Genomic DNA, 25,516 nt, shown 5'->3' on the forward strand with positions numbered 1-25,516 from the left:
GACTGGCAAGAACTGTTTGACCAAGTCCTGGGCATACATGAGCAGTTATCTTTGATGTGGGCAAAGGCATTTTGTCTGATCGGCAGATGATGCTCTCTTTAAGGTATGAGGGGCCTAAGGGGGTAAAGGGGAATTCCTCTTTAGGGAAATAAAGGAATCTGTCAGAGGTGCCATTAATGTGGAGGAGAAGTACAGTATTTACTGTTCTGCTTTAAGGTCATAAGTGTAGCCTTTTACAGAGCTAACCACTGTATGTGCCCTAAGCGTGCTTTTGGCTGGCAATCCCAGGAACGTCACCCTTAAGCTTCTTGATTTAGAAATACCCTGAGACAGCTGTAATTCCACAAAGCTGGGCAGGGGTTCCAAGAGTCGATGTCAAAGATGGTGCTTTTAGTACACAGGGACTGACTTCTTTAGTGTGATTTAATGAAGGTGGGATGGAAGCTATTTAAACATTTTCATTCAGCTTTACTTTGCATTCCTTGAGTTTCTCTCTGTACCAAAAAGGCCAGGGTGGGCTTAGAGGTCAATAATAAAGTAGGATACTTTGAACAGTTGCTTTTGATTTGCATTTTGTGCTCCATGCTTTTTTTTTTTCTTTTAATGGTATTTGTGCAGCACTTACTATGGGCCAGGCACTGTACTAAGCGCTGGAGTAGATATGTGCTAATCAGGTTGGACACAGTCCATGTCCCACATGAGGCTTACAGCCTTAATCCCCATTTCGGAAATGAGGTAACAGGCAGAGAGAAGTTGTAACTTGCCCAAGGTCACACAGCAGATTAAGTGGTGGAGCCGGGATAAGAACCCACGAACTCCCAAGCCTGGGCGCTCTCCATTACACCATGATGCTTCCACTAGGAGCCCAAAGGAAAGGGCCTAAAGTGACAGCAGTCATTCTTCAAGGGTTATTCCTGCCTCAACAAGCAAATCCCCACCCCTAACCAGCTGTCTGACCTGGATTTTTATCTCTTTGCAAAAGAAGTGAGCGCCAGCCACCCAAACCATCTAGTTACAGGAAACAAACTACTCACCGTGTTAACATTTTTCAAGCTTTGTTCTTTTAATAAGCCAGGAGTTATTTGTTCATAAAGTTGGTCTTGTACAGCCATACAGTATATATTTAAGAAATATTACACAGATTGCACTTTATACAGATGACGGCCTTGTTTCAGAAGGAAAAAAAATAAAGGAAACTCTGACAGGAAATTACAAAGTGCCTGTTGACTGCATCGTGAACACAATCTGGCTCTGAGGGGAAGATAAATCATTCTCCTTATATACTTATCCTTTTATTTTTAAACAAGTACAATTTATAGAGAGTATGACACAGGATAATATATCCTTTTACAATACATACTTTGTTGTTCTTTTAATTTACACTCAGCATACTTATAAATTACTTAAAAAATCCATTAAAAATAATATAACAATAATACGCAGTCCATGCCCTTTCCCGTAGTAAGTACATTCACTTGGTACAAGGGGTGCATCCTAGCTGAGAACCTATTTGCTTACCTACTTGAGAGAGGACTGGAAAACAGGCATCGGGTTAAAGTGGACGGGGAGCTTAAGAGACTTTTTTACCCAGTGCCTGTAGTCGAAATGTTAATATTAAACAAATAACCTACACCAATTTGGACCCATTAAAACCATCTCACTCTTCACCTTCAAGGCTGAAAACGATGAGTGGAGGAGTTTGTAGATGAAAAACAAGAACGGTGGAGGCACGTGGAGGCCACCCCAAGGATAGACCTTCCGGTCCCAAAGGATTTTGCCCAAGTGAGTTTCTGTATGGCGGGGAGAAGTTCTGAAACGCGAATAATCTGTGAGCGTGGAAAAGATGTTCAGTGAGGTGGAGAGCTGAGCAGCGTGGAGAGATGCTTCCCCACCCCTACAGTAGGCGTGCATCTGGTTTCTAACAGGAGACTAAATATGCCCGTGAAAAGATGCGAAAGGATCAAGAACTTTAAAAAAAAAAGTGACCCAACTCAACCACATAGGGCTGTACAACTTTCACCTCCGAAAACTTTCCGAGGAACGAGTTCCTCCCACCCCACCTCCTGCCCTCCCCTTCCACCTTCCTACCCTAAGCTGGCGGGAGCCTTTCCTTCTGTCTCAGCTCTACCCTTTCAGGCACCCGAATCACACTCTCTGGGGAACAAAAACCATGGGGAGTTGGGAGGCACCTCCCGCAGCTTCTGCGCTTCTCTTCTTCCACACCTTATATGGACACTATTAAAGGTAATGTATTTCCTTCTAATAAAAACCTCCATTACTGTAAAATTTTTCTCCCGAATCCTCTTTGGCAGCTTCTACACTAGCTCAAAAATTCAACACTAAAAGCCCCAGAAGGAAGTAAATGGAAAAGGAGGCAAGTTACAAATTTACATTTCTCAACTCCTAGAATGATGTTTGCGGTTATGTTCTGATCCACAGATCGAATTTCCAGACGCTTACTGTATTTTTACTGCTGGGGTTTGCTAAGGGCACCGTGCAGGAAAGCCAATGGGGATTTGTGACAGTGAACGAAGAGCTTGAATTTCAGTCCCTTTGCAGCAAGCCTGGTGACCCGCTTCCAATTGGATTCTTGGACTGTTCAACAGAGAATGCAAAAGGGAATCTAAGGAGAATCACTTAAAATCATGTTTTATGCAAATTGAATTTCTTAATCTTTAAAAGAACCAAAGGACTGAAATCTTCAATCCAGTATAGATGAGCAAATTATTCAACTCTTTAATAGTAGGAGGGATTGATTAGATTGGGGTATTTAGATGTGAAATTGGACCCAGGACCTTTACTGAAAAAATTAGATGAGCTGATGCATTTACTTCCGGTTAAACCTTTCTGATTGTTACCGTTTCATAAATGCCCCCTCCCAATAGACACCACGTATTACGCTGTGATTTGTGCGTGTTTTTTTAAATTAAAATACTCCAGTAGCCATACTTACTAACAAACCCTCAAAAACGCCATCATCCTGTAGATTCTGACTGATGCATAAAATGACTAGAAGTGCCCACGCCTAACAACGTAGATGAAGTTGGTTTACATGTACTAATTAATCCATATCAGGTTTGAGTTCCCTGAGAAATTACAAATATTCTTGCTTTGTAACTCTAGTTACTAGCAGTGAGCTATCAGATTTTTTTTTTAATTGCAGAAAATACCTTAAAGAAATTTGGCTTCTGACAGAATACCCGCACAACAGAATGCCAACTCTGGGTAATTGGTCAAGGTCTAAAAGGAGGAATAATTACATATAGACAACTTAATGGAACTCAGTTTTTGCTACGGTATTCAACTGCTGGGGGAAATTAAAGGGGAGGACCAAGAGAGGGTGGAAATCTACTGCAGAACTGAAGTAATGCAAGGAGCCCAGATTCCTCCCACGTTGAACAAGCTTCTATTGTTCCCACAGTGTGAGGGTGGTGGGGGAGGGAGGGAGGGCACTCAAGGATGCAGTGAATGTCCTTTCGCTCCAGGACCGGAGATTTGGCAAGTAACCTAACAACTGAGTGGCCACAGTAAGCCGGGGGGCTTGGGCCGGCAGTCTCTTTTTGGTCTCAACACTTCTTTCCTGACCAGTCTAGCCAATAACAGGTCAAATCCAGTGTTCACTAATTTGGTCACTGTCCTTGGGCTCTGAAGCTCTCCTTTCTCTGCCCTGACCTATGGGGGAAACATCCCGAGTCTTGTGGGGGGGCCCTGCCTATCTGTGGGGTTCTGGACTGTTAGCCTAAGCCAGGATAATCACTAACCTTGGCTTACAGATGCGATTCAGAGATGCTTCCTAATTAGTGGCTTGTTTCGGGGCAACACTATCGGCAAACAGGCAAACGCAGCTGTAGGTTGGCGGCTGGGGGGAGTCTGTGTTTCAGAGCAGTGCATGTGGGATCGGAGAGCTGCAATAGGAACTTCAAAAAGAAACAGTTTCACATACTTATCTCAAACAAGGGTGTCCCATTTACAGTGAGGTGAACACGCCTTAATGTCCTACACAATATAAATAGCTAAAACAGGTTTACAATCTCACAAGTGTGCTGCTGCAGGGGGCGTGGGCCCATCTGGTGGGGATAGCGATGCCACAACTGTACTGTCCCTGCAAGAGAGAGAGAAGGAGAAAGAGGGGGAGAGGAGGGAGAGAAAGACAGCAGGCCATGCCCCTCATCTCCTGTTACTTCCTCCCTTCCCAACTCTCTCACTAGGGCAAAAGGTCCCACTTTGGGGAAGATGAACCAAAAAGCAATCGATCTATTTACAAGGAACTTAAGTAAGCGGAATATTAACAAAAATAGCTTCAAGTAGTCCTGGCTTGGTTTTCAACTATGTAATACTGACGATCTGAAAAAGAGGACAAACCTTAGTTGGGTCACTTTCTAAAGAACGATTTCTCTTGGCAGATTGCTGTAACACTTAGGTTCTGGGCAAGCGTGTTGGGGAAAGATGGGATGAAACAGTCACCGTGTCTGGATGGGGATGAGAACGTCCCTCCTGTCCTCTTCAGTCAGCAGCAGGTTGGTTCAGATACCGCCTTTCGTTTGGTCAACAGAATAGCGTGAGGGTTTGGGATGCAGCCGTGACGCTCAAGGGTTGGATTTCTATAGGCGTCTTTAAAAAATACACTCTGAAGGAACCAGGCGCATTATGGCTATTGAAAATTCGGCACGGATATTTGGCGTGAACTAACCAGGAGTCAGACTGACTTGGTGATTCTGAAATTTTATCAACAACGTGAAAATAAACAGTCGAGTCTCTTCTTCCATTGCATAACCCTGTGGAGTTCGAGACCTGCTCCGATTGCTTTTCATTTGCACCTGACACCAGTACAGAGTGATTTATAAACAGCTCTGAAGGATCAGCTCAGTCTCTCGGCTTGCGGGAGGTTCTTGGGAAAATCCACGTCCAACCCCGGCTTACGACTATCCCGAACCAAAGTCTGTAGCTTTTGCCTTCAAGGTCAAGGAGGATGAGGATCGGTTCCCCAACTGTTAACCATCCGGCAAGAGCACAGTCCTGAAATGCCTCGGTTTCCCTTCCCCCCACTCCTCTGCCCACGAAGGACAGAACTGAGTTTGGGAGGGGTGAGGAGCCGACGTGGAGTGAGACGGAGTTCGCTGGCGACACTCCCCCTCCCGAGACTGTAAGAAAACCTTTGAACTCCTAGTTCAAAGAGAAGTCCTGGCAGGTTTCGAGTTCCAAAAGAGTAAAAACAGCAAAGGCCACAGCTGAAACTTTCCCCAACAGGTTTCCCTTATATTTGCCACCTCTTTTTCCCTCTGGCACTACAACTGGATATCCAAGCAGCCAGTGATTGCTTGTATGGGATCCCAGGCGGAAAACTATGGAAGTGGAGACGCGGGTCTGTGGGGAGCGAAGAGGAGGAAAGGGGTGGGGGGGGACGGGGAAAGGGGAAACGGGATTTAGACCATGAATTCATTGCTTCCAAAGAGAACTAGCTGCTGAGTGGAACTGCAGTCGGCACCAGCATTTCCCTTTTGGCCCGCCCCAGCGTCCCCTTCAGGGGGCTCTTTGGTTTTCTGGGGTGAGTTTTTCACATTCTTCAGTTTCTGTTTGCCCTTCTCCGGGTTGAAGGTCCCTCGGCTGATAAACTGAGGCCTCTCTTCTAGGGCTCTCGACTGTCCCGAGGACCCTTCCATCCCCAGCCTCAGCTCGGTGGGGTCCCCGGTGGAGGCCGCTCGGTAGAAGGGGGATTTGGAATAGATCTGGAATCGCTTCCTGGTCACGTGGGAGGAGGCAGTGTGAGACGGAGATGGGGAAGAGACTGAAGAGTCCAGTGAATCCAGAGAGTCCTGCTGCTTTTTCAGCTGCCGTCTCAACTTGTTCGAAGGTTCGGCCTTAGTAAACTTGTCTCTCGTTAAACTTCTCTCTATTGGGGGAAAAACGAGGCAAAAAGCAAACTAAAATTGAGTTTGAAGAGATCACAGTACTCCTCGGGGCAACGTCGGGGAGGTAGTGTTGCCTAGTGGGAAGAGCACCAGCCTGAAAGTCAGAGGACCTGAGTTCTAGTTCTGGCTCTTCCAGGTGTCTGCTGTGACCTTGGGCAAGTCACTGAACATCTCTGTGCCTCTGCTACCTCATCTGTAAAATGGGGATTAAGACTGAGAACCATGTAGGCCTGGGAAGGTGTGCCCGACCTGACTAGCGTTTATCTACCCTGGTGCTTTTAGAACAGTGCTTGACACATAGTAAGCACTTAACAAATATTACCATCAAACTCGTTATGGGCAGATAACATGTCTGCTAATTCTGTTGAATCATACTCTCCCAAGCGCTTAGTACAGTACTATACACAGAGTAAGTACTCGATAAATACCATCGACTGATTGATCAGCTTGTATCTGCCTCAGCAATTAGTATAGTGCCTGACACATAGTAAGAGTTTGTAACAAATGCCATTAAAAATAATCTGGCTATTTTTAGGTTTTTTGGGGAGCTGAAATTTGCACTATGGTTAACAATGACATCAACAACTACTATGAAACCTGGACAGAATCTCTTTGTCCCTAAGGAAGCCCTCACAACTTTCCCATCCTCTTTCCAAGGCTGGATCAGCCATATTTCTGCTTCCCACCCCTGGGGTCTGGCCAGAGGGCTAAGTCCAGTGTGGACAGAGCAGAGCCCTGCGGGTGGGCCTGGGGCCCCCTGCCACCATTAATGTTCCGGCTTGGAGATTAACAGCTGATCCACATCCCACCCTCCCAGAGGGCTCCGGAGCTCAGCCCGAGGCAGCATTTGTTGTCCTGGCTAGTTTAATCCACTGAGAGCAGATGGAGCCGTCCTTTTCACAAGTGCCTGGTGTGGGGTAGGAAATAGGAAAGAACGGAGTTTTCTTTTTTCAGAAAGTAAAAGGCTTCTGAATCCCATACACCTCACTGAAAAACCGCACCAATTCACTGCAGGCTAGTATGTTTGGGTCTTTCAGAGCACGTGATTTTTTAACTCTGCGTTTTGGCTAGATCGCCGTTGGGGGATTAAGGAACATTTGTCCAACGGAGTGTGTCTGTCTGGATAGAACATGATGCGATGAAACGGTTAAACACGTGTAAGTGTGGCATCGGACAAGGTGTCCATGCCAAGCGCAGTCTTCTTTAACCTAGGGCTCTGCCAAGTAGGCACTGGGAATGCCCAGGAGCACCAGGCATTCTAAATTCATTCAATCGTATTTATTGAGTGTTTACTGTGTACAGGGCACTGTACTAAGCACTTGCACTAGTCTCAAGGGCAGGGGTTTTCTTTTTCAAAAGCTACCTCTGCAGACTGCAGAAGTTTTACCTGGGAGAACCTCCTCCAACAACACAAAACCCTTATCTAGGCTCCTCCTACTCCACCGCCCTCCGAAACACACACACATGCACAAAGGCATAAAACAATGGTATCAGCAGTAGTAATACCAGCAATGGTTGAAGCCCCCAGAGTGGGTGCCAGCCCATGACCAAAGTAAATAAGAAATGCGAATAGCTCCTGAACACTTCTTGGCAGGAGTTCCTCTTATGGTCTTCTGATGGATAGCAATGGCTGAATGTCCTTCTGAGTTTTGAAGGGCCCCCAGGGATTTGTGGATACTGCTGAACAGATCAGTTGAGGGGGGGACAAAGGGCCTAGCTCCTAGGTTTCCCAGTGCCTGGCAACCAGCATCCCCCTTCATGGAACTGACCCACAGATCAAATCCTGGGCAAAATGTGGCCAGAAAAGCAGTGTGACCTAGTGGATAGAGCACAGCACTGGGAGCAATCCTGGCTCCGCCACCTATCTGCTGTGGGACCTGGGGCAAGACACTTCACTTCTCTGTGCCTTGGTTACCTCATCTGTAAAATGGGGATTAAGACTGCGAGGTTCACGTGGGACATGGACGGTATAGAACCTGATGAGGTTGTATATACCCCAGGGCTTAGTACAGTGCCTGACACACAGTAAGCACTTGAAGCAACCCTTTAAAAATCAAACAAAAACAACACAAAACCGGTACCTGATCTATCCGAGACAGCGCCTTCAGAGTCAAAGTTCAGATTTTCAGAGCTGTCGGCGGTGCCAATGGAGGCTTCAGATTCAAGTGTTTCATCATCAGAGGCTCGGGGCTCCAGTGCCAGCATCTCAAAAGTTAGCTCCTCCCTGTATGAACAAATTGACAAGCCATCAACCATCGGAAAAGGATCTTTGGGGGAAGGGGCTGGAAAAGGACTGGGAAAAGAGAAGGGCCTTCTGAAGAGGAGTTATGAGACACAGAGTGGACAACAGGCCCACCCCGTTCCTGAGCAAATATCATCACAGTTGGATTTTCTCAGTGAATATTGCGAGCACAACTCTGTATTGGGAATCTATTAAGTGTAGAGCTCTGTCCTGGGGCCTACTGTGGGGAGAGTGCTGAACTGTGCACTTTGGAGGCATACATTATAAAAGGAGAAGACATGATCTCTGCCCTCAAAGAGCTTATGTTCTAATAGAAGAGGAAGGAAGATTGTATATGTATAGGAAAGAGAAAAAGAAATATAAATGATATTAAAATTAGCAATGAATGAACAAAGGGAACAAATCACTCTACCCATGAATGCTAAGGGTGGCTGATAGGGTGACAGGACCCGGGAGGTGGGGATTCATAATGCTTCCTGAAGAAGAGTTTTTTTTTTAGAAGGGATCTGAAGGAGAAGATTTTAAATTTTTCTTATGGTATTTGTTAAGCACTTACTATGTGCCTGGCATGTTCTAAGCACTGGGGTACATACAAGGTAATCAGGTTGGACACTGTCTCTGTCCCACATGGGGCTCACAGTCTTAATCCCCATTTTACAGATGAGGTTAACTGAGGCACAGAAAAATTAAGTGACTTACCCTAGTGAAGGAGGGACAATTAGAAGTGAGCTTGGAAGGAGTGAAGAGAGCAAGATGGGGTGCAGCCAGTGACAAATTTGCCAATAAGCTCTAGAATAGGCCCCGGCCTAGAGAAGCACATTTTCAAGGGAAGAAAGTCTAAAGTAAAAAATTTTTAAGAATAATATAAGGAACTTGTATTTTTAGCTGCAGGGTCCTTTGGGTGATTTCAGTGACTGTGAAGTGGGCCTGTTTGGAAGCAGTGTGGTCACATCCTTGGAAATAAACTTAAGTGTCTGTGGATGCACAATGGTAAATCCACCTAGGGTACTGTGGTAGAAAAGAGAGGAAAGGTGATAATAAGGACCCAGGCAACAGACAGCCTTGAACTCAATAGTCAGGAGTCTATTTAATATGGAGATAAATGAGTAGCCACTGGAGGTTTGAGGAGGGGAATGATGTACTCTGAACAGTGAGCGAGAAGCAGCGTGACCTAGTGGATAGAACACGGGTCTGCGAGTCAGAAGGACCTGCGTTCTAATCCTGACTCTGCCACTAGTCTGCTGTGTGACCTTGGGCAAGTTACTTAACATCTCTGTGCCTCAGCCCATTTGTAAAATAGGGATTAAGACTTTGGGCCCCATTTGGGATGTGGACTGTGCCCAACCTGAATAGCTGGTATCTACCTCAGTGCTTAGGACAGTGCCTGGCACATGGTAAGCGCTTAACAAACACCATTAAAAAAAGGACCTATGGGACATTAACTACGACCAACCTGATTATCTTGTATCTACCCCAGTGCTTAGAATACCGCTTGGCACATAGTAAGTGCTTAACAAATACCATGATTATTAAGGTGCTGGTCAGGAATGTGGATGTGTTTTGGAAGCAGGTGGAAATGCATGGTATTATAGCAGATGAGAGGTCAGGTCTGGTGAGGTGTATTTGGGAGTCATCTGCATAGAGGTGGTAGCTGAAGCCTTGGGAGAGGATGAGCTCTCAGAGGATGAGAACAGAACCCTGAGTAACAACCACAGTTAAAGGATGAAAGGAGTCAGCAAAGAAGGGTGAGAAGATGTGGTCACAGAAGTAGGATAGTAGATTGTTGGGGAAACCAGGATGGAGAAACTTTCTAGGGGAAAGGAGCATCTGGGAAGGTTAGGGCAGAGTGACCCCCAAGAGGCTTAACCAAAAAATTGCCATTGGGAGAGTGAAGAGGGAGATGGCCAACAGAATAAAGTCAGTGGATAGCAGCAGGGGTTATTACAGTCTGTTCAAGGACTTTGGGTAGGAACAGGAGGAGGGTGGTGGAGGGATAGTTGGAGGGCACAGAGGCTTTTTTTAGAATGAGGAAAACTGAGGCGGGAGGTGGAGGAGGAGTCAGAGGAGAATGGGAGGTTGAAGAAAGCAGTAAGGGGCAGGGAAAGGATGGGAGCAAGAATGAAAGGGTTAGATTTCACATACAGAGGACCTATTTTATGAGTAGGCAGGAGACCTACTCTTGAGGCACGACTGGGAAGGAGAATGTAGACATGGAAACAGGAGAATGTGGGAATGGGGGAATGTGCAAGTGGGATCAAGTCAGGGGCTATAAGGGGAGGAAGTGGGGGCCCTGGAAAATTCACGAGGTCGCTAGAGTCTCTAACTCCCGCGCTCTCAGCCCCCAAAGACTGAGGAAGGAAAGTAGTGTTGTTGAGCAGTTATAGCAAGAAGGAAGGAGTCACAGGAAAATTAAAGGCAAAATTTTAAATGATGAAGCCTAATAACCACTTACTGGAAATAATTTTTCCTTTTCAAGTCAATTTCACAAATACAACAGTCCCCTCTCTTCAAAATAAAAGCCTCAGCTACCCAAAAGGAGAGAACAATTCTTCACTGCCAATCCCTCCTCCTCTGCCTCATTTCCCTATCTGCTCGCTTCAGTGAAGCAGGATGGCTCTTTCTGGCTTTTTTAACTAGTTGGGTGGGGGTATTAGTCCAAATACTCAGTCCTATGACTGCCCTGAAACGCACACCCACCTATGTCCCTGGGGATCTCCCTCTAGTTTGAAAGGTCCTTGTGGGCAGGCGTCATCTATGCCTACACCTTTCTACCATACTTTCCCAAGGGCTTACAATGATGCTCTGCAAACATTAAATGCTCAATAAATCCCACTGAATTGATTGATTGATTGAAAAGGCCTGGAATTCCTCTCTCCAACAAACCACCAGGTATTTTTCTCAGCTTTTTCTGGTGGTCCCATGCTTTGAGTCCAGCCAATTACAATTCTCAGCCTTTTCTTCATATGTCCATTATAAAGAGTTTTCTGGATCTGCATGTTCCTGTCTGGCTCAAGAACTACCATTCTTTCCTTTTCTGATGTAGATCCTGACCATGGAATGCCCCCTTTTCCAGTGATCCCCTCTGCAGCTTTCTTTGGGGTGGGGGGGGGGGGGGGTGTCTGTTTGCCTCTGTTTGCCTCTGTCAAATTTCACTTGGGTGCCCCTGGGTGGGGGACAGTAACCAGCAGTGGAAGAATGGGAATAACAGAAGCAGGGGATTGCTTTCAATGCTGCCTGCTGAGGTTCTGGAACTTTTGGAAAAACAACTTGGCTAAGGACGTAGAAGTCTTTTGTTGGAAATTCCTCTCAATGAATACAGCTACTCAGAGACTTCTGTAGTAAATTGATCTCAGCAGCACCTTGAACGTTTTCAGAACTAGATGACAGACTACCTGAGGGCAAGGAGCCTTCAGACTGTAAGCTTGTTGTGCGCAGGGAACGTGTCTTCTGACTCTGTTATAGTGTACTCTCCCAATGGCAGAGTACGGTGCTCTGCACATTGTAAGTGCTCAATAAATACAAATAATTGATACAATATGATTAATGAGTCCATTTATCCTTGTTCTGTGGCGCCACTGTGATGATCACTATATCTAACCTGATTTGCTTGTATCCACCCCAGTGCTTAGTACAGTGTCTGGCACACAGTAAGCACTTAACAAATATCACAATTATTATTATTATTGTTATTAAGCCTATGCCCTTGTGGATGCTCAGCTGACTACCATATCCCTTTGGGGCTCGAGACACTAAGCCCCTCAGCAGCAGGGAGTCCCCCTCTAGACTATAAGCTTGTTGTGGGCAGGGAACGTGTCTGTTGATTGTTATATTGTACTCTCCCAAGCACTTAGTACAGTACTCTTCAAACAGTAAGGACTCAATAAATATGATTGATAGGGATCAGGCTTCCCAACCTATAGACTGTAAGCTTGTAGGGGGCAGGGAACATGTTCACCAACTGTGTTTCACTGTACTCTCCCAAACCTTTGTACAGTGCTCTTCACACAGTAAATGCTCAATAAGTATCGTGATTGGTCGACGTTACTGTGTTGTATTCCCCAAGGGCTTAGTACAGTGCTCTGAACAGTAAGCACTCAAAGCCCACTGATAGATTGATCAACTCTGTTACAGTGCTCTCCCAAATGCTAAGCACAGTGCTCTGCACACAGTAAATGCTCAATAAATACGACTGTTTGATGGATTGCTCACTTCTCTTTCTGCAGGCTCTCAATCTGTTCAGTCAGCACCCGCTCCTCCCGCTGCATAGCCGCCTGCTGCTGTTCTGTGACCTCCACGTCCATTGCTTCTTCACTGCTGACGCTCTCTTCGGGGACATCGGTCACGGAGGGCAACCGGACCGCCCCTGGGGAGGACGGGCTTGGGTTGCTTGCCCGGCGAAGGCGTCCCTTCCCCTGTGGATAGACAGCCACGTTAGCAAAATTCAGGCTATCACGCGGCGACCTCTGTGTGACAGGTTAGGACAAAGGTTATACTTTTGCCCCATCGTGAATGGAAAGCAATGCACATCTCCATTGGACTTTGACTGATAAACATTCACTACACACGTAGCATGGCCCACTGGAGCACCTTGAATTTTCAAACCAGGCATGCTGGGACAGTACATGTATGAAATGAGGTCAACGTTCCTTCTTTGATCGACATACCCACAATTAGATCCTTGAACCACTGGTATAGCCCCCGTTGAGCAACACCAGATTTTGTCATATCATAATGTCAGCCTAAGATGAGGGACAGCCTTGTGTTCTTCCTGGGTGGAATGAACAGAAACCCCAGTGTCCTCAGAAGAAAAGAGAGCAGCTCATCCATCATATGTGAGCAGTTAAGATTTAAAGGGGAACTTTCCACTACCTGAATTCAACAAACGCCAATGACAAATCCAAATGATGATGACGGGTAGCACTTGGTCAGCAAAGCAGAATGTTTAATAATGATGGCATTTATAAAGCGCTTACTATGTGCAAAGCACTGTTCTAAGCGCTGGGGAGGTTACAAGGTGATCAGGTTGTCCCACAGGGGGCTCACAGTCTTAATCCTCATTTTACAGATGAGGTAACTGAGGCACAGAGAAGTTAAGTGACTTGCCCAAAGACACACAGCTGATAATTGGCGGAGCTGGGATTTGAACCCCTGACCTCTGACTCCAAAGCCCGTGCTCCTTCCACTGAGCCATGCTGCTTCTTGAACCTCACTTAGAGATTACAGGTTTAGAACCTCACTTGCTCTCCGGACAAAAGAGAGAGAAGAAAAGCGGGGGCTATCCAGGAGGGTCAGTGTTAAAGGAACTACCTAAAACACTTACAGTATTATCAGAGTACTAGGGGCCTGAAGGAAGAGAAATACCTAAGAGAAATCTTCAAATACCCTATTCATGTGGCAACTGTGATGCACCAAAACTTCATTCTTTACTGCAGTTTCAGTTTTTCAAGGTACAAAACACTACTAAAATAGGCTACTACAGACCAAGGGAGTCATAAAGACCTGGGTTCTACTCCCAGCTCGGCCACTTGTCTGCTCTGTGACCTTGGACAAGTCACTTCACTTCTCTGGGCCTTAGTTCCCTCATCTGTAAAATGGGGATTAAGAGTGTGAGCCCCATGAGAGAGAGGGACTGTGTCCAACCTGCTTAATCTGTAGCTATCCCAGCTCTTAGAACAGTGCACGGCATATACTAAGTGCTTAAGAAATACCATAATTACTAATTACTATGACATGGTCTTCTATTGAGAACAATGAACGAGCCATGCCCAGAGACTTCAAGACTGAGAACCCACAGGCCAGAATTGATTGTCATGACCATGGGCACGTGAACTACTTTAATTTTCAAATGTACTGTATTTTTCCTCTCTCGATGTATCTGTGCAATCTCCCCAGTGGCTAGTACCATCATATTTCTTCTACTGTTCTCTTATCTCTCTGGTCGTTCATTCTCAGTCTCTTTTGCAGGCTCCTCCTCCCCCTCCCATCCCCTTACTGTGGGGGTTCCTCAAGGTTCGGTTCTTGGTCCCCTTCTGTTCTCGATTTACACTCACTCCCTTGGTGACCTCATTCGCTCCCACGGCTTCAACTATCATCTCTACGCTGATGACACCCAAATCTACATCTCTGCCCCTGCTCTCTCCCCCTCCCTCCAGGCTCGCATCTCCTCCTGCCTTCAGGACATCTCCATCTGGATGTCTGCCCGCCACCTAAAACTCAACATATCCAAGACTGAACTCCTTGTTTTCCCTCCCAAACCCTGCCCTCTTCCTGACTTTCCCATCACTGTTGACGGCACTACCATCCTTCCCGTCTCACAGGCCCGCAACCTTGGTGTTACCCTCGACTCCGCTCTCTCGTTCACCCCTCACATCCAAGCCGTCACCAAAACCTGCCGGTCTCAGCTCCGCAACATTGCCAAGATCCGCCCTGTCCTCTCCATCCAAACCGCTACCCTGCTCGTTCAAGCTCTCATCCTATCCTGTCTGGATTACTGTATCAGCCTCGTCTCCGATCTCCCATCCTCTTGTCTCTCCCCTCTTCAATCCATACTTCACGCTGCTGCCCGGATTGTCTTTGTCCAGAAACGCTCTGGGCATGTTACTCCCCTCCTCAAAAATCTCCAGTGGCTACCAATCAACCTACGCATCAGGCAAAAACTCTTCACCCTGGGCCTCAAGGCTGTCCATCACCTCGCCCCCTCCTACCTCACCTCCCTTCTCTCCTTCTACAGCCCAGCCCACACCCTCCGCTCCTCTGCCACTAATCTCCTCACCGTGCCTTGTTCTCGCCTGTCCCGCCATCGACCCCCGGCCTACGTCATCCCCCTGGCCTGGAATGCCCTCCCTCCCAACATCCGCCAAGCTAGCTCTCTTCCTCCCTTCAAGGCCCTACTGAGAGCTCACCTCCTCCAGGAGGCCTTCCCAGACTCAGCCCCCTCCTTCCTTTCCCCCTCGTCCCCCTATCCATCACCCCCGTCTTACCTCCTTCCCTTCCCCACAGCACCTGTATATATGTATATATGTTTGTACATATTTATGACTCTATTTATTTATTTATTTTACTTGTATGTATCTATTCTATTTATTTTATTTTGTTAATATGTTTGGTTTTGTTCTCTGTCTCCCCCTTCTAGACTGTGAGCCCACTTTTGGGTAGGGACCGTCTCTATATGTTGCCACTTGTACTTCCCAAGCGCTTAGTACAGTGCTCTGCACACAGTAAGCGCTCAATAAATATGATTGATTGATTCTCCCCACCTCCCCACCCACTCTGCTGAGTTTCTGATCACTTGTTCCTGCTAGCGAAGGCTTGGGTTGGGGGAGAGAAGGAAGGTGAGGAGGGAATAATAATAATATTAATGATGGTATTTGTTAAGCGCTTACTATGTGCCAAGCACTGTTCTAAGCGCTGGAATAGATACAAGGTTATCAGGTTGTCCCACGTGGGGCTCACAGTCTTAATCCTCATTTTACAGATGAGGTAACTGAGGCACAGAGAAGTTAAGTGACTTGCCCAAAGTCACACACAAAGGGGACAAGTGGTGGAGCTGGGATTAGAACCCACGACCTTTGACTCCCAAGCCTGGGCTCTTTCCATCCTGGGCCCCAAAATGCCCTGAACAGAAGACAGGGGAAGTCACAGAACAGGTTTTATTGATGGAACCGAGAACTGGATTAGGAGAACAACTGAAGCTCTCATGTGACTGTGTTCTTTTAATTCCCTAAATCTGCTAAGGTAAGGGACACAGCTTAGATTGATTTTTCATCGCTAAGATAATACTTAGCTCTGCAGAGAGGCTGATAATACTGGAAGAATACACTTCTTTTTTGTTATGCCTAAGGACAGGCCAGGGCCACAGTTGTATCAGATTGAAGAAATTCAAGATGCAGAGAAATCAATTCAGCATTGGAGGGATTTGTTCAGTAATCTGAAATTGCCTTTAGAAGACTTTTTTTTTTTACCTTGGACCCCACTCTGAGATAAGGCAAACTTTGCTGTAGTGCTGTGTGTATGCATTTTTCAGTTCCTAGAAATGAACGGCTTAAAATTAAAAATGAAGGGCTTATTGATTAGTGCCTCCAAATGAGTACAAAAATCACCTTCAAATCTTACATGTGATTTATCCTCAGAGGCTTTGTAAATTTGAAATAAGAAGTTTGTTAATGTAAGGGGATGCACTGAAATTGTGGTTTTTCAATCAGTAGGAAATATCAGTGTTTTCGTAGTGACAACAAGAAAAACCCTGCACTTCCAAAGCACTAGTTAACTTAAAGGGAATGCCTATTGTAAAGATGACATGTTATTGTCTGAATCAAACTGAGCTACTGCTAACCAATGGGAAACCCTGTATGTACTTCATCCTGGAGAAGAGCTCATTTTAGCACTAAACCATTAACAGTCATTTCTCTGGTGCCACATAAGCTATATGGCAGCATTCCCAGGATTGGAGGAATGAGGGGAAAAAGGCTGGGGAGGGCAGGGATGAGGTACTTGGCTACTAAAAGGGCTTGGAAATAAGTTTCCAGGGGTCTAATATTCAAACACTTTACCATCATTCCCCTCTACTAGGTTGCAACTGACTGATAACATTTTTCTACCATCTCAGTTCTCAAATAGAGAGGGTTGTTTTCTTGAAGAACCTCACATTAAGGAGAAATCCCATTATCGTACCCACGGCTTGAATGACATCACCCACCATGTGCACACCCGTTTCTTCTGACACCTGATCGTATTGAACCCAGACAGATGCACGCTTTGCCTGTCTGTCCCCCTGTTATTCTAGTAAACACATTAAGGGCAGGGCTTCTGTCACCTAAATCAATACCTATCTCTCAAACTCTTGGTACAGAGCCCTACACAGAGTAGTTGCTCAATAAATACTATGTTCCCTAATTTATCAATAGCATTCTACCACAATTGCATACTAAAAACAAGCAGTGGAGCACAACTTAATGAACATGGTTCTCCTCTCTGACTAAAAAGCCAATATGTTTTCTGTTTATGAGCCCAGGATGATGGTGATGGACAAGAGCCCTCATTATGGGCCTGAATAACGCTCATTTAACCCTCATTAGAGGACGGTTTAGCTATCTGCTTGTTGCTAGCTGCAGAGGGGCAAGGATGAGTGACCTGGAAGAGGAGCAGGAAGAAATCTGTGAGGGAAGTCATCCTAGGCAGAATTTTATGCTCATTCCTAAATTTCAGTTCTCTGAGGAGTGCCTAAGGGACTATGGGCCATTCTGGTGAGCAGAGGGTAAGGTTAAGAGAGTGAAAGCCCCTTCTTTAAAACTCCCCTTCTCTTCCCCACATGGGCTGGATGGACACTCTGCTGCATGGTCTCTGACAGAACTCCAGACAGTGCCAGGTCCTTGTGCCCCTAGGGCGGGGAGGGGAGGGGATGATGATGATGGAATTTGTTAAGCACTTACTACGTGCCAAGCACCGCTTTAAGCGCCGATCTAGAGAGCAACTGCCGCACTGGACAACAAGGGAGGTGAGAGGATGGTTGGCTTGTGGTGGGGTAGGGAGGGCAGTGGCCATCCTGCATAGTGGCAGCTCTCGAGAATCTCAATCTTCTGGAAGGGTGGAGCCCCGTAATGAGAATATTATTAAAGAGAAGCAGCGTGGCTCAGTGAAAAGAGCCCGGGCTTCGGAGTCAGAGGTCATGGGTTCTGATCCTGGCTCTGCCACTTGTCTGCTGTGTGACTTTGGGCAAGTCACTTAACTTTTCTGGGTCTCAGTTACCTCATCTATAAAATGGGGATTAAGACTTTTAGCCCCCCCCCTCCCAGTGCTTAGAACAGTGCTTGGCACATAGTAAGCGCGTAACAAACGCCATCACTATTATTACTAAAGAAGTAGCATGGCTTAATGGAAAGAACCCATGCCTGGGAGTCAGGGGACCTGGGTTCCAATCCAGGCTCTGGCACTTACCTGCTGTCTGCCCTTGGGCAAGTTACTTAACATCTCTGTGCCTGAATTCATTTATTCATTCAATCGTATTTACTGAGCACTTACTGTGTGCAAAGCACTGAACTAAGCTATTGGAAAGTACAATTCAGCAACAAATAGAGACAGTCCCTACCCAACAACGGTGTTGGCTCATCTGTAAAATGGGGATTAAATGCCTGTTCTCTCTCCCACTTAGACCGTGAGCCCCAGGTGTCCAATCTGATTATCGTTTTCCTTCTCTGGTGCTTAGCACAGAGTAAGCCCTTCTCCCTCTTAGACTGTGAGCCCTTTGTGGAGCAGGGACTGTGTCTGATCCACATATGCCGTATCTACCTCAGGGCTTCAAACAGTGCTTGGCTCATAGTAAGTGCTTAACAAATACCAACCACAATTATCATTAGCCTTCATATGGTACACACTACATCAAACAGGCTTCAGAACAACTAAATTACAAACAGGAAAGCGGAACTGCAAAGCACATTTGACATTAGGAGGGCAGAAAAAGGAGGAAAGGAAAACTGAGTAGAATAACCGCCAGAAATGGGAAACCCTGTGAGTAAAAGGTTCTTTTTAAGATTTTGGGCTTATCTGTTGCCACCTGAAAGGGATCTCTTTCCTCAAACTAGTTACATTTCTAGATACAGTCCCTTCCCTTCTTTTGCCATCATTTATCGTTTTCTCTGGGGTGTAGCCTATGACTACAGAAGAGGAGCGGGGCAGAATGAGAGAGCTGAGAACAAGTACAGCTGCCTTCAGAAAACAGCTGATTGAAAGCAGATATGGCTGACGTGTGCCAATTAAACCAGCAATCAGAATGCGCCTCCACTCGCTGCCACAATCTCCTGGCCCTTCCAGGAAAGAGTGTCTTCAAGTGGGAAGCCCTTCACCCGCCCCCCCCCCGCATCTCATTTCACTGCAGACAGGCCCTGGGTCTGCATATGTGTGAATGTTTGCAGTCACAGATGATGATGATGGGCAGAGCAGCAAGGCTCCTGAATGAGTTACAACACGATGATGCAATCAATGTGGCTGTGATGGAGCACAGTGCAATTAATACATACCGGGATTGAATTGCGGGTTATGCTCATAAATCTAACTGCAATTAGTACAGGTTTCTGGATTAAAATCAACATGAAAAGGAAAGCAGAAAGTTAGAGTACTCATGCCACTGGCCTTCTAAGAGGAGGTTAGTACTTTAATGGGATGAATTTGTCAGCGCTTTGCGACACTGGCAGACTGCACAGCTGGCCCTTAAGCTTTGCAAAATAGCTGGGTGGGAAAGCAAAAGGCATCTATTGGAATCAGACTGAGCCCTGGCTGGGCTTCACAGACAAGCACTCGAACATGCCACAGGGAGATTTTGACTTTTTTCTTTTTTAAATGGAGCATTTGCTCTTGCTTTCAGTGGCACAAATCTGGAATGTCTGTCATGTGATCAGCCTTGTTTCTTTCCTCCTTGTTCTACCAGGAGAAAGCAGCACATGCGGATGTTCGCCTATGCCCAACAAGAAAGAAATAAATAAGCAAATGGATCGAATTAAAATCTAAACCAAAGCCGTGGGTATGATGCTATGGAGGAGATAATACTCAGTTCCCCAGAGCCAGGTGAGGGACAGTGAAGGGTGAGCCTTTAATGGGGCTGGTGTGGCACTAATGTAGTTCTAACTGGCAGGAGCATGGCTTGGTCAACTGGAAATTGATCAGGGCCATCTTACTAGCAGGGAGAGAGGAGGTCAAATAGGAGAAAATCAGGTTTTCTGCATGGACTAGTTCACTAAATTCTCAGGCTCCAAGTCCTATAGATTGGAGCTTACTTTTCGGATGGAGGTAGAATCAAAGGTAGGTGTGTGTGAAATTAAGGGTATTAAGCGGTCTGGAAATCTTCAAAAAGAGGAGGGTGGGAAAGAAAGTCGATCACAGGACAAAGCGTTCCCCAGAGAGTGAGAACAAACCAAGGAGGAAAAACCCTCCAGACCCTGAGTCAAGCTCCCTGATGGAAGCCTGTCTACATGGAATTAGCCTTAAAAAACTTTGAGCTCCAAAACTGCAGGACACTGGCACAATTGGGAGGGCCAAATCTGTTCTGACCCAAGGGATGTAATGGGATTAGAGAATGGAAGGGGGAAGTTAAGGCATCAGGAAAAGGTTAAACTGGATTAGTGAAAAGGAAAGGAAGAGAGAACAGAGTGGATTTTCAGTCACAGCTAATTATCTATTCTAAAAATAGCACACTGAAAAAATCCAGATCTTACTGATAAACTCAAAAGAAAGATAATGCATTTATAATCCTAGTATCATAATATCACCTTCATCCTTTTTAGAGAGTGACGAGAGTACATCACAGTGCAGAAAATGTGAAGATACTATGTTCCCTTCTACCCCGATTTCTTTTGAAGACAGGAGTGGGAAGAAGGCCCCACCCTGACCCTACAGCATCTGTGTACCTATCTTTAAATTATATATTCTAAATTATGTATTTATATTAATGACTGTTTCCCCCTCTAGACAGTTCATTGTGGGCAGGGAATGCGCCTGCCAACTTTGTTGTACTGTACTATCCCAAGCACTTACTAAAGTGCTCTGCACATAAGCGCTTAATAAATACCACTGACATATCACTGAAAAGAGAAGGCCCGCCCAGATATTGCTGGAGTGGCAGCATCTTTAGCATCTCACCATTGATCTGCGAATCAGGGACAGCCTGCTCTTTGCTTTGTTCTCAGCAAACTCCAGACTATCGATGTCCTTGAGACGAGCTCTGTATTTATTCATTTGCTCTGTGACAATGAGCTCCACACAGCTGTAGAGGAAAAGAGAATGAAAGCTGTCAAATGGAGACCATAATCCCAGTAAATTTGTGATATTGGGGGAACGGCCCATGTTCCACCTGGTTCTAGGGACAGGGGAGTATTCCGTTCACCATGGTTTGGTTTAAATCCAGCTGAGTTGGATAGGAGTGGAGAGATTGTGACAGGTCACGGAGGGCTAGGAAAGCAGCATGGCCTAATGGAAGAGCACGGGCCTGGGAGTTGGAGGACCTGGATTCTAATCCCGGCTCTGCCTCAAGGCCACTATGTGACCTTGGGGAAAGTCACTTACTGTCTTTGTGCCTCAGCTACCTAATCTGTAAAATGGGGATGAAGAATGTGAGTCCCATGTGGGGCAGAGACTGTGTCCAGCCTGATTAGTATCTAACTCTAGTGCTTAGTACATTGCCTGGTACTTAGTAAGTGCTTAAAAAATACCATTAAGAAAAGGCTGACAGAGAGAATAAGGGGACAAGGGAAAGGAGCAGAGAGACAGAGGGAGAGAGAGAGGGAGTGTTGAAAGGGGAAGTACATTTTGATGGTGCCCAGGTTTAGATACGGGTAATATAATGGTCTTTTATGATCATTCATCAGGAATGCATAAGGAAAACATAGAAAAAGAAAGTTAGGAGAAGGGGGGCAAGCTTAATAATAATAGTGGTATTTGTTAAGCGCTTACTATGTGCCAGGCACTGTACTAAGCACTGTACTAATGTCTTCAACTGAATGAGCCTTAAGATTGTGCCTTGGCTACCTGCTCATATTTATCCTCTGATGGACAAAGACTAGGTTTCAGGGAGCTGGGATATGGCATTCAATTTTAAAAGAAAAGGGAGTCAGAGGAAAGTCTTCAGAAACCAAATAATCTAAAGTGATCATCAAATTTCAAAAGTTTCCTTAACCTGATCTGAACAATCTTCTCCCCATACTAGAACAGGCAATGAATATTGCTTAGGAAGGGAATCAGAACAATACCTCCCCTTCTGCAGTATTAAAGGAATCTTCAATCACTTAACAGTATTGCAGGACAGAGATACATTTTAAAAATGATTTCTGGAGCAGGTGACTAACAGTTCTTGCCCAAAACAGTGGGAATGAGATAGCCTGGAAATGAATGAGTGGTGATGCTTACGTGGTTGTTTTACTAATGTCCTGAACACTCTTCAGAGGGTCAATGGTGTCCGGGCAGCGGAGAATACAGGGAGCGAAGACAATGGCCAACGCATTAGCTGACATCCTATTGGTCTCTTCCTGCAGGGCAATCCTACGGAATAGTAATGAACACATCAGAAATCAGGCTGCAAAGATGGTGCATGTTGGTACAGCTACCAGAAAGGAGTTGGAAAGAAGGAATTATATTTCTCTGAAAACTGCAAAGATGCAGAGATGCACTAATGCCGTTATTTTTCTTACTTATTCTGTCTGAAGCAATCATTTCCATTATGACGGGACCAGTATATACAAAATAGCGCCACATGACAATATCTTGCTCTAGGAATCAACCATCTTGAGAAGCCAACCGTCTGTGTACCTCCTGAAGGATTGACGGTGATTAACTGCAATTCAAAGTTCCCTTTCTGCTCAAAAAAATGAAGCAGAGAGGCAGACTCATTTTATATGCCTGGTGAAACCACTTCTAGGCAGTTCTACTCTATCTCAGAAGCCAAAGTACTGACTGCCTTCTTTCTGCACATAACGCGGTTCTCAAATAAGGCAGCATACCCATGGGTCCCAAACTGCAGTGACTGTGTAAAGACCCAAGAACACGCTTTACTTTCAGAAGGCTAAACAATTCTACTTACCCTGGTGGCAGGGCCATGGCAATTTTTTTGTGAAACGGAAGGCTGGGTACTGTTAGTGCTGGGGTACTAGGAGCCTCAGTGTAAGACTGAGGCATCCTTCTTAATCGGTTTCTCAAATACTCTTCTTGCAATACTTTTCATGCCAGTCAATAAAATATACATGGGAAGACCATCATTCCTGTGCTCCTATTTAGCGTCTTTTAAATACATTTCTAGTTAGGTACGGACACCTTAAAGGAATTACTGATATAGCCATCACTGTTACTCCAGAAGAGAGTTATTGGTGTTGAGGGTAGCCAAAGAAAACGATTAAATCCACCTTGTTCGAGGCAATCACCTGACAAGATGAAAGACGAGCCGTTCCAGGGTGTTGAGGTGGGTGCGGGAGAGCTGATCAATTACAGAGTACACTCCTTGGATGATCTCCTTCCTTTCCTGCAGGCCTGGACAGAGTGACATAAACAAGAGTAAAACCAGGCCCAAACATTCTCAAGCCTTCTGGAAAAGGGGAAGTGATGGCTAATAATGTTTCAAATGTCACATCCTGGTTCACCTCAATCTTCCAGGGTTGCTCAAAATTGAAGGAGATACGGTGACCAGCAGATAGTGCTGTAGAAAGGGCTATCTGCCTCCAGGAAAATTCTAGTTTCCCTGAAGTAATAGGCAGTAGAAATAAATCCCTGCCACCTTTACATGACCAAAGCCCTATAAACATTTTAGATTGAGTTAGGTAATGTGGCTTTAACAATATCTAATTTTCTAAAGCAGATTAATTATTAATGTCTGTCTCCTCCTCTTGACTCTTAGTTTGGTGTGGGTAGGGAACTTGTTTACCAACTCTGTTATACTGACTCTCCAAAGCGCTTATTACAGTGCTCTGCACAAAGTAAGCAATCAATAAATATGAATAAGTCAGCTATCTGTAATTTTGAGAGAGAGGGAGGCACAAGAGAAAACAGCTCCGGGGACCGCAAATGAAGCGCAACTTAAAGGACAACATATTTGGGTCCCTAATATGGCTGGGACCGTGAATCCTGCCTTGGACTTTCCAGGATCTCATGCACTCATAGGTGAACTTCCCCATCAGTGGTGCCTTCTTCAAATGTGGATAACTAAATATATTTGTAAGCGGCAAAAAATGCACATAGTTTTCTATCTGGGCCCTGTGGAAGCAAGTTGGTGAAACTTTTCTCTCTTTCAAAAATATATTATGATGCCTCTTCACTCTAGTAGGCGTTTTAACGTGTGGATTTTTAGATAGATGAATTTTTGGTCATTATCTCATATTTTGGCTTCGAGAAATCCCATTTCTTCATATGGCAGTCTTTGAGTTTATTGTTATGTTACTGTTAGCTTTTCACTGGTGATAATGTTATCTGCCCATTCCTGGAGCAAGAAGGAAGATGTGTTCACAGACACTTGAAAGGCTCTAGCATTAGACTAAGGGACATGACAATTTCTGACACTACCTCACAACATAAGTGAGCTGAACCACCTAAGAGCATTCTCTTTGATTTCCTTTTCGATTTCTCCATTTGCTCTTTCCTAAGACTGCTTTGGTGTGTGTGTGATGGTGCTGTATGTCAAATTACTTGTGTAAAATATGATTGAAACAAGTCCCCCTGGCCAGTAGAAAAGACAGCTAACAAGAGTAACTGGCTGGCCATCACTCCTTGGGCTGATGGTAAACTTTAAGACCGTCTTACCCATAGCTCGGAGAAATTCTTCATAGAGTTCAAAAGTCATGAGAGGATTGGGCAAATCTCTCAGCCACTGTTTGAATACACTCGCAATAACATGAATGTTGTAGTCGTCTAGATTCACATTGTCGATATCTGTTCTCAAGAGATGACGAAGGAAGTAAAGATTTCAAATATGTAACCAAAAAAATCCAAACAAGTCATACCAATAATAGTTCTCACTGAAAGGAATTTGTGTGTGTTTCCAAGACAAACTGAATTTGGATATAATAATTTTTAAATTCTTCATATACCTTCACACATACTGTTGGGCCATTGTGAGTCAGATAGCAAAAAGAGCTGATTTTTAGTTTGAGTTAGTCTGATTTTTCACGATAACTCAGATTGGAAGATGACAAAATTCCCCTTCAAATTTTACTTCAATACATACAGGAACATGTGTTCCCGGAGGCTTCCAAATGAATATACATCAGTCCTAAGTGTCTACTGAAACATTTTTTGCTTTCTTTCAGGGAATTATGAATTTTTCTCCCACATTCAGTGAAAACTACTGAAAGGGTAGCAAATTCTGGGCTCTTTGCAGAATGTTTTCTCTTTCTCTGCCTTTTATTACTCCCTGTTGGTTCCAGAAAATGGATAAAGGGAGAAAGTACCAAAGAATCAGTCAAGAGTTGTGGAATAAGGATCAGCACTCAATTTTTGGCTAGGGTTGATTTGGCAAGAAAGATCAACTAAAATGGTGCAGAAATGCAGGCAGAAGTAATGGAAGAAAAGTTTATTTCCTTACTCCTTCTCTCTTTTCTAGACTGAGAGCCCGTTGTTGGGTAGGGACCGCCTCTATATGATGCTGACTTGTACTTCCCAAGTGCTTAGTACAGTGCTCTGCACACAGTGCTCAATAAATATGATTGAATGAATGAATGAATAATAATAATAATGACAGTATTTGTTCAGCGCTTATTATGTGCCAAGCACTGTTCTAAGCACTGGTGCAGATACAAAGTAATCAGGTTGTCCCACATGGGGCTCACTGTCAATCCCCATTTTACAGATGAGGTAACTGAGGTACAGAGAAATTAAGTGGTATCGCCCTTGTATTTGGATG

The 25,516-nt window shown here is 45.1% G+C and overlaps 2 protein-coding genes across 7 annotated transcripts in view; one reads left to right on the forward strand and one right to left on the reverse strand.

Annotated features, from left to right (window-relative positions):
* Positions 1–1,748, forward strand: part of NR2E3 (nuclear receptor subfamily 2 group E member 3) — a 79,082-nt gene extending 77,334 nt beyond the window's left edge. Inside the window, exon 12 of the mRNA XM_038747327.1 lies at positions 1,676–1,748. The gene's annotated coding sequence lies outside the window, so the exon portion shown is untranslated. The remainder of the gene's footprint in view (positions 1–1,675) is intronic.
* Positions 1,039–25,516, reverse strand: part of MYO9A (myosin IXA) — a 322,627-nt gene continuing 298,149 nt past the window's right edge. For 4 of the 6 annotated variants that reach the window (XM_038746410.1, XM_038746411.1, XM_038746412.1 and 1 more), the window contains 8 exons: positions 24,418–24,546; positions 23,049–23,154; positions 22,042–22,173; positions 20,779–20,902; positions 19,164–19,217; positions 12,361–12,563; positions 7,991–8,133; positions 1,039–5,890 (listed from right to left, as the gene is read on the reverse strand). In XM_038746410.1, coding sequence (XP_038602338.1) covers positions 5,424–5,890; positions 7,991–8,133; positions 12,361–12,563; positions 19,164–19,217; positions 20,779–20,902; positions 22,042–22,173; positions 23,049–23,154; positions 24,418–24,546 — 1,358 coding nt within the window. In that variant the 3' untranslated portion in view covers positions 1,039–5,423. The remainder of the gene's footprint in view (positions 5,891–7,990; positions 8,134–12,360; positions 12,564–19,163; positions 19,218–20,778; positions 20,903–22,041; positions 22,174–23,048; positions 23,155–24,417; positions 24,547–25,516) is intronic. The other 2 variants (XM_038746413.1, XM_038746409.1) reach the window with 1 other exon arrangement.

The sequence above is a fragment of the Tachyglossus aculeatus genome, chromosome 5, assembly GCF_015852505.1.
Source record: "Tachyglossus aculeatus isolate mTacAcu1 chromosome 5, mTacAcu1.pri, whole genome shotgun sequence".
In the NCBI taxonomy this organism is placed as follows: domain Eukaryota; kingdom Metazoa; phylum Chordata; class Mammalia; order Monotremata; family Tachyglossidae; genus Tachyglossus; species Tachyglossus aculeatus.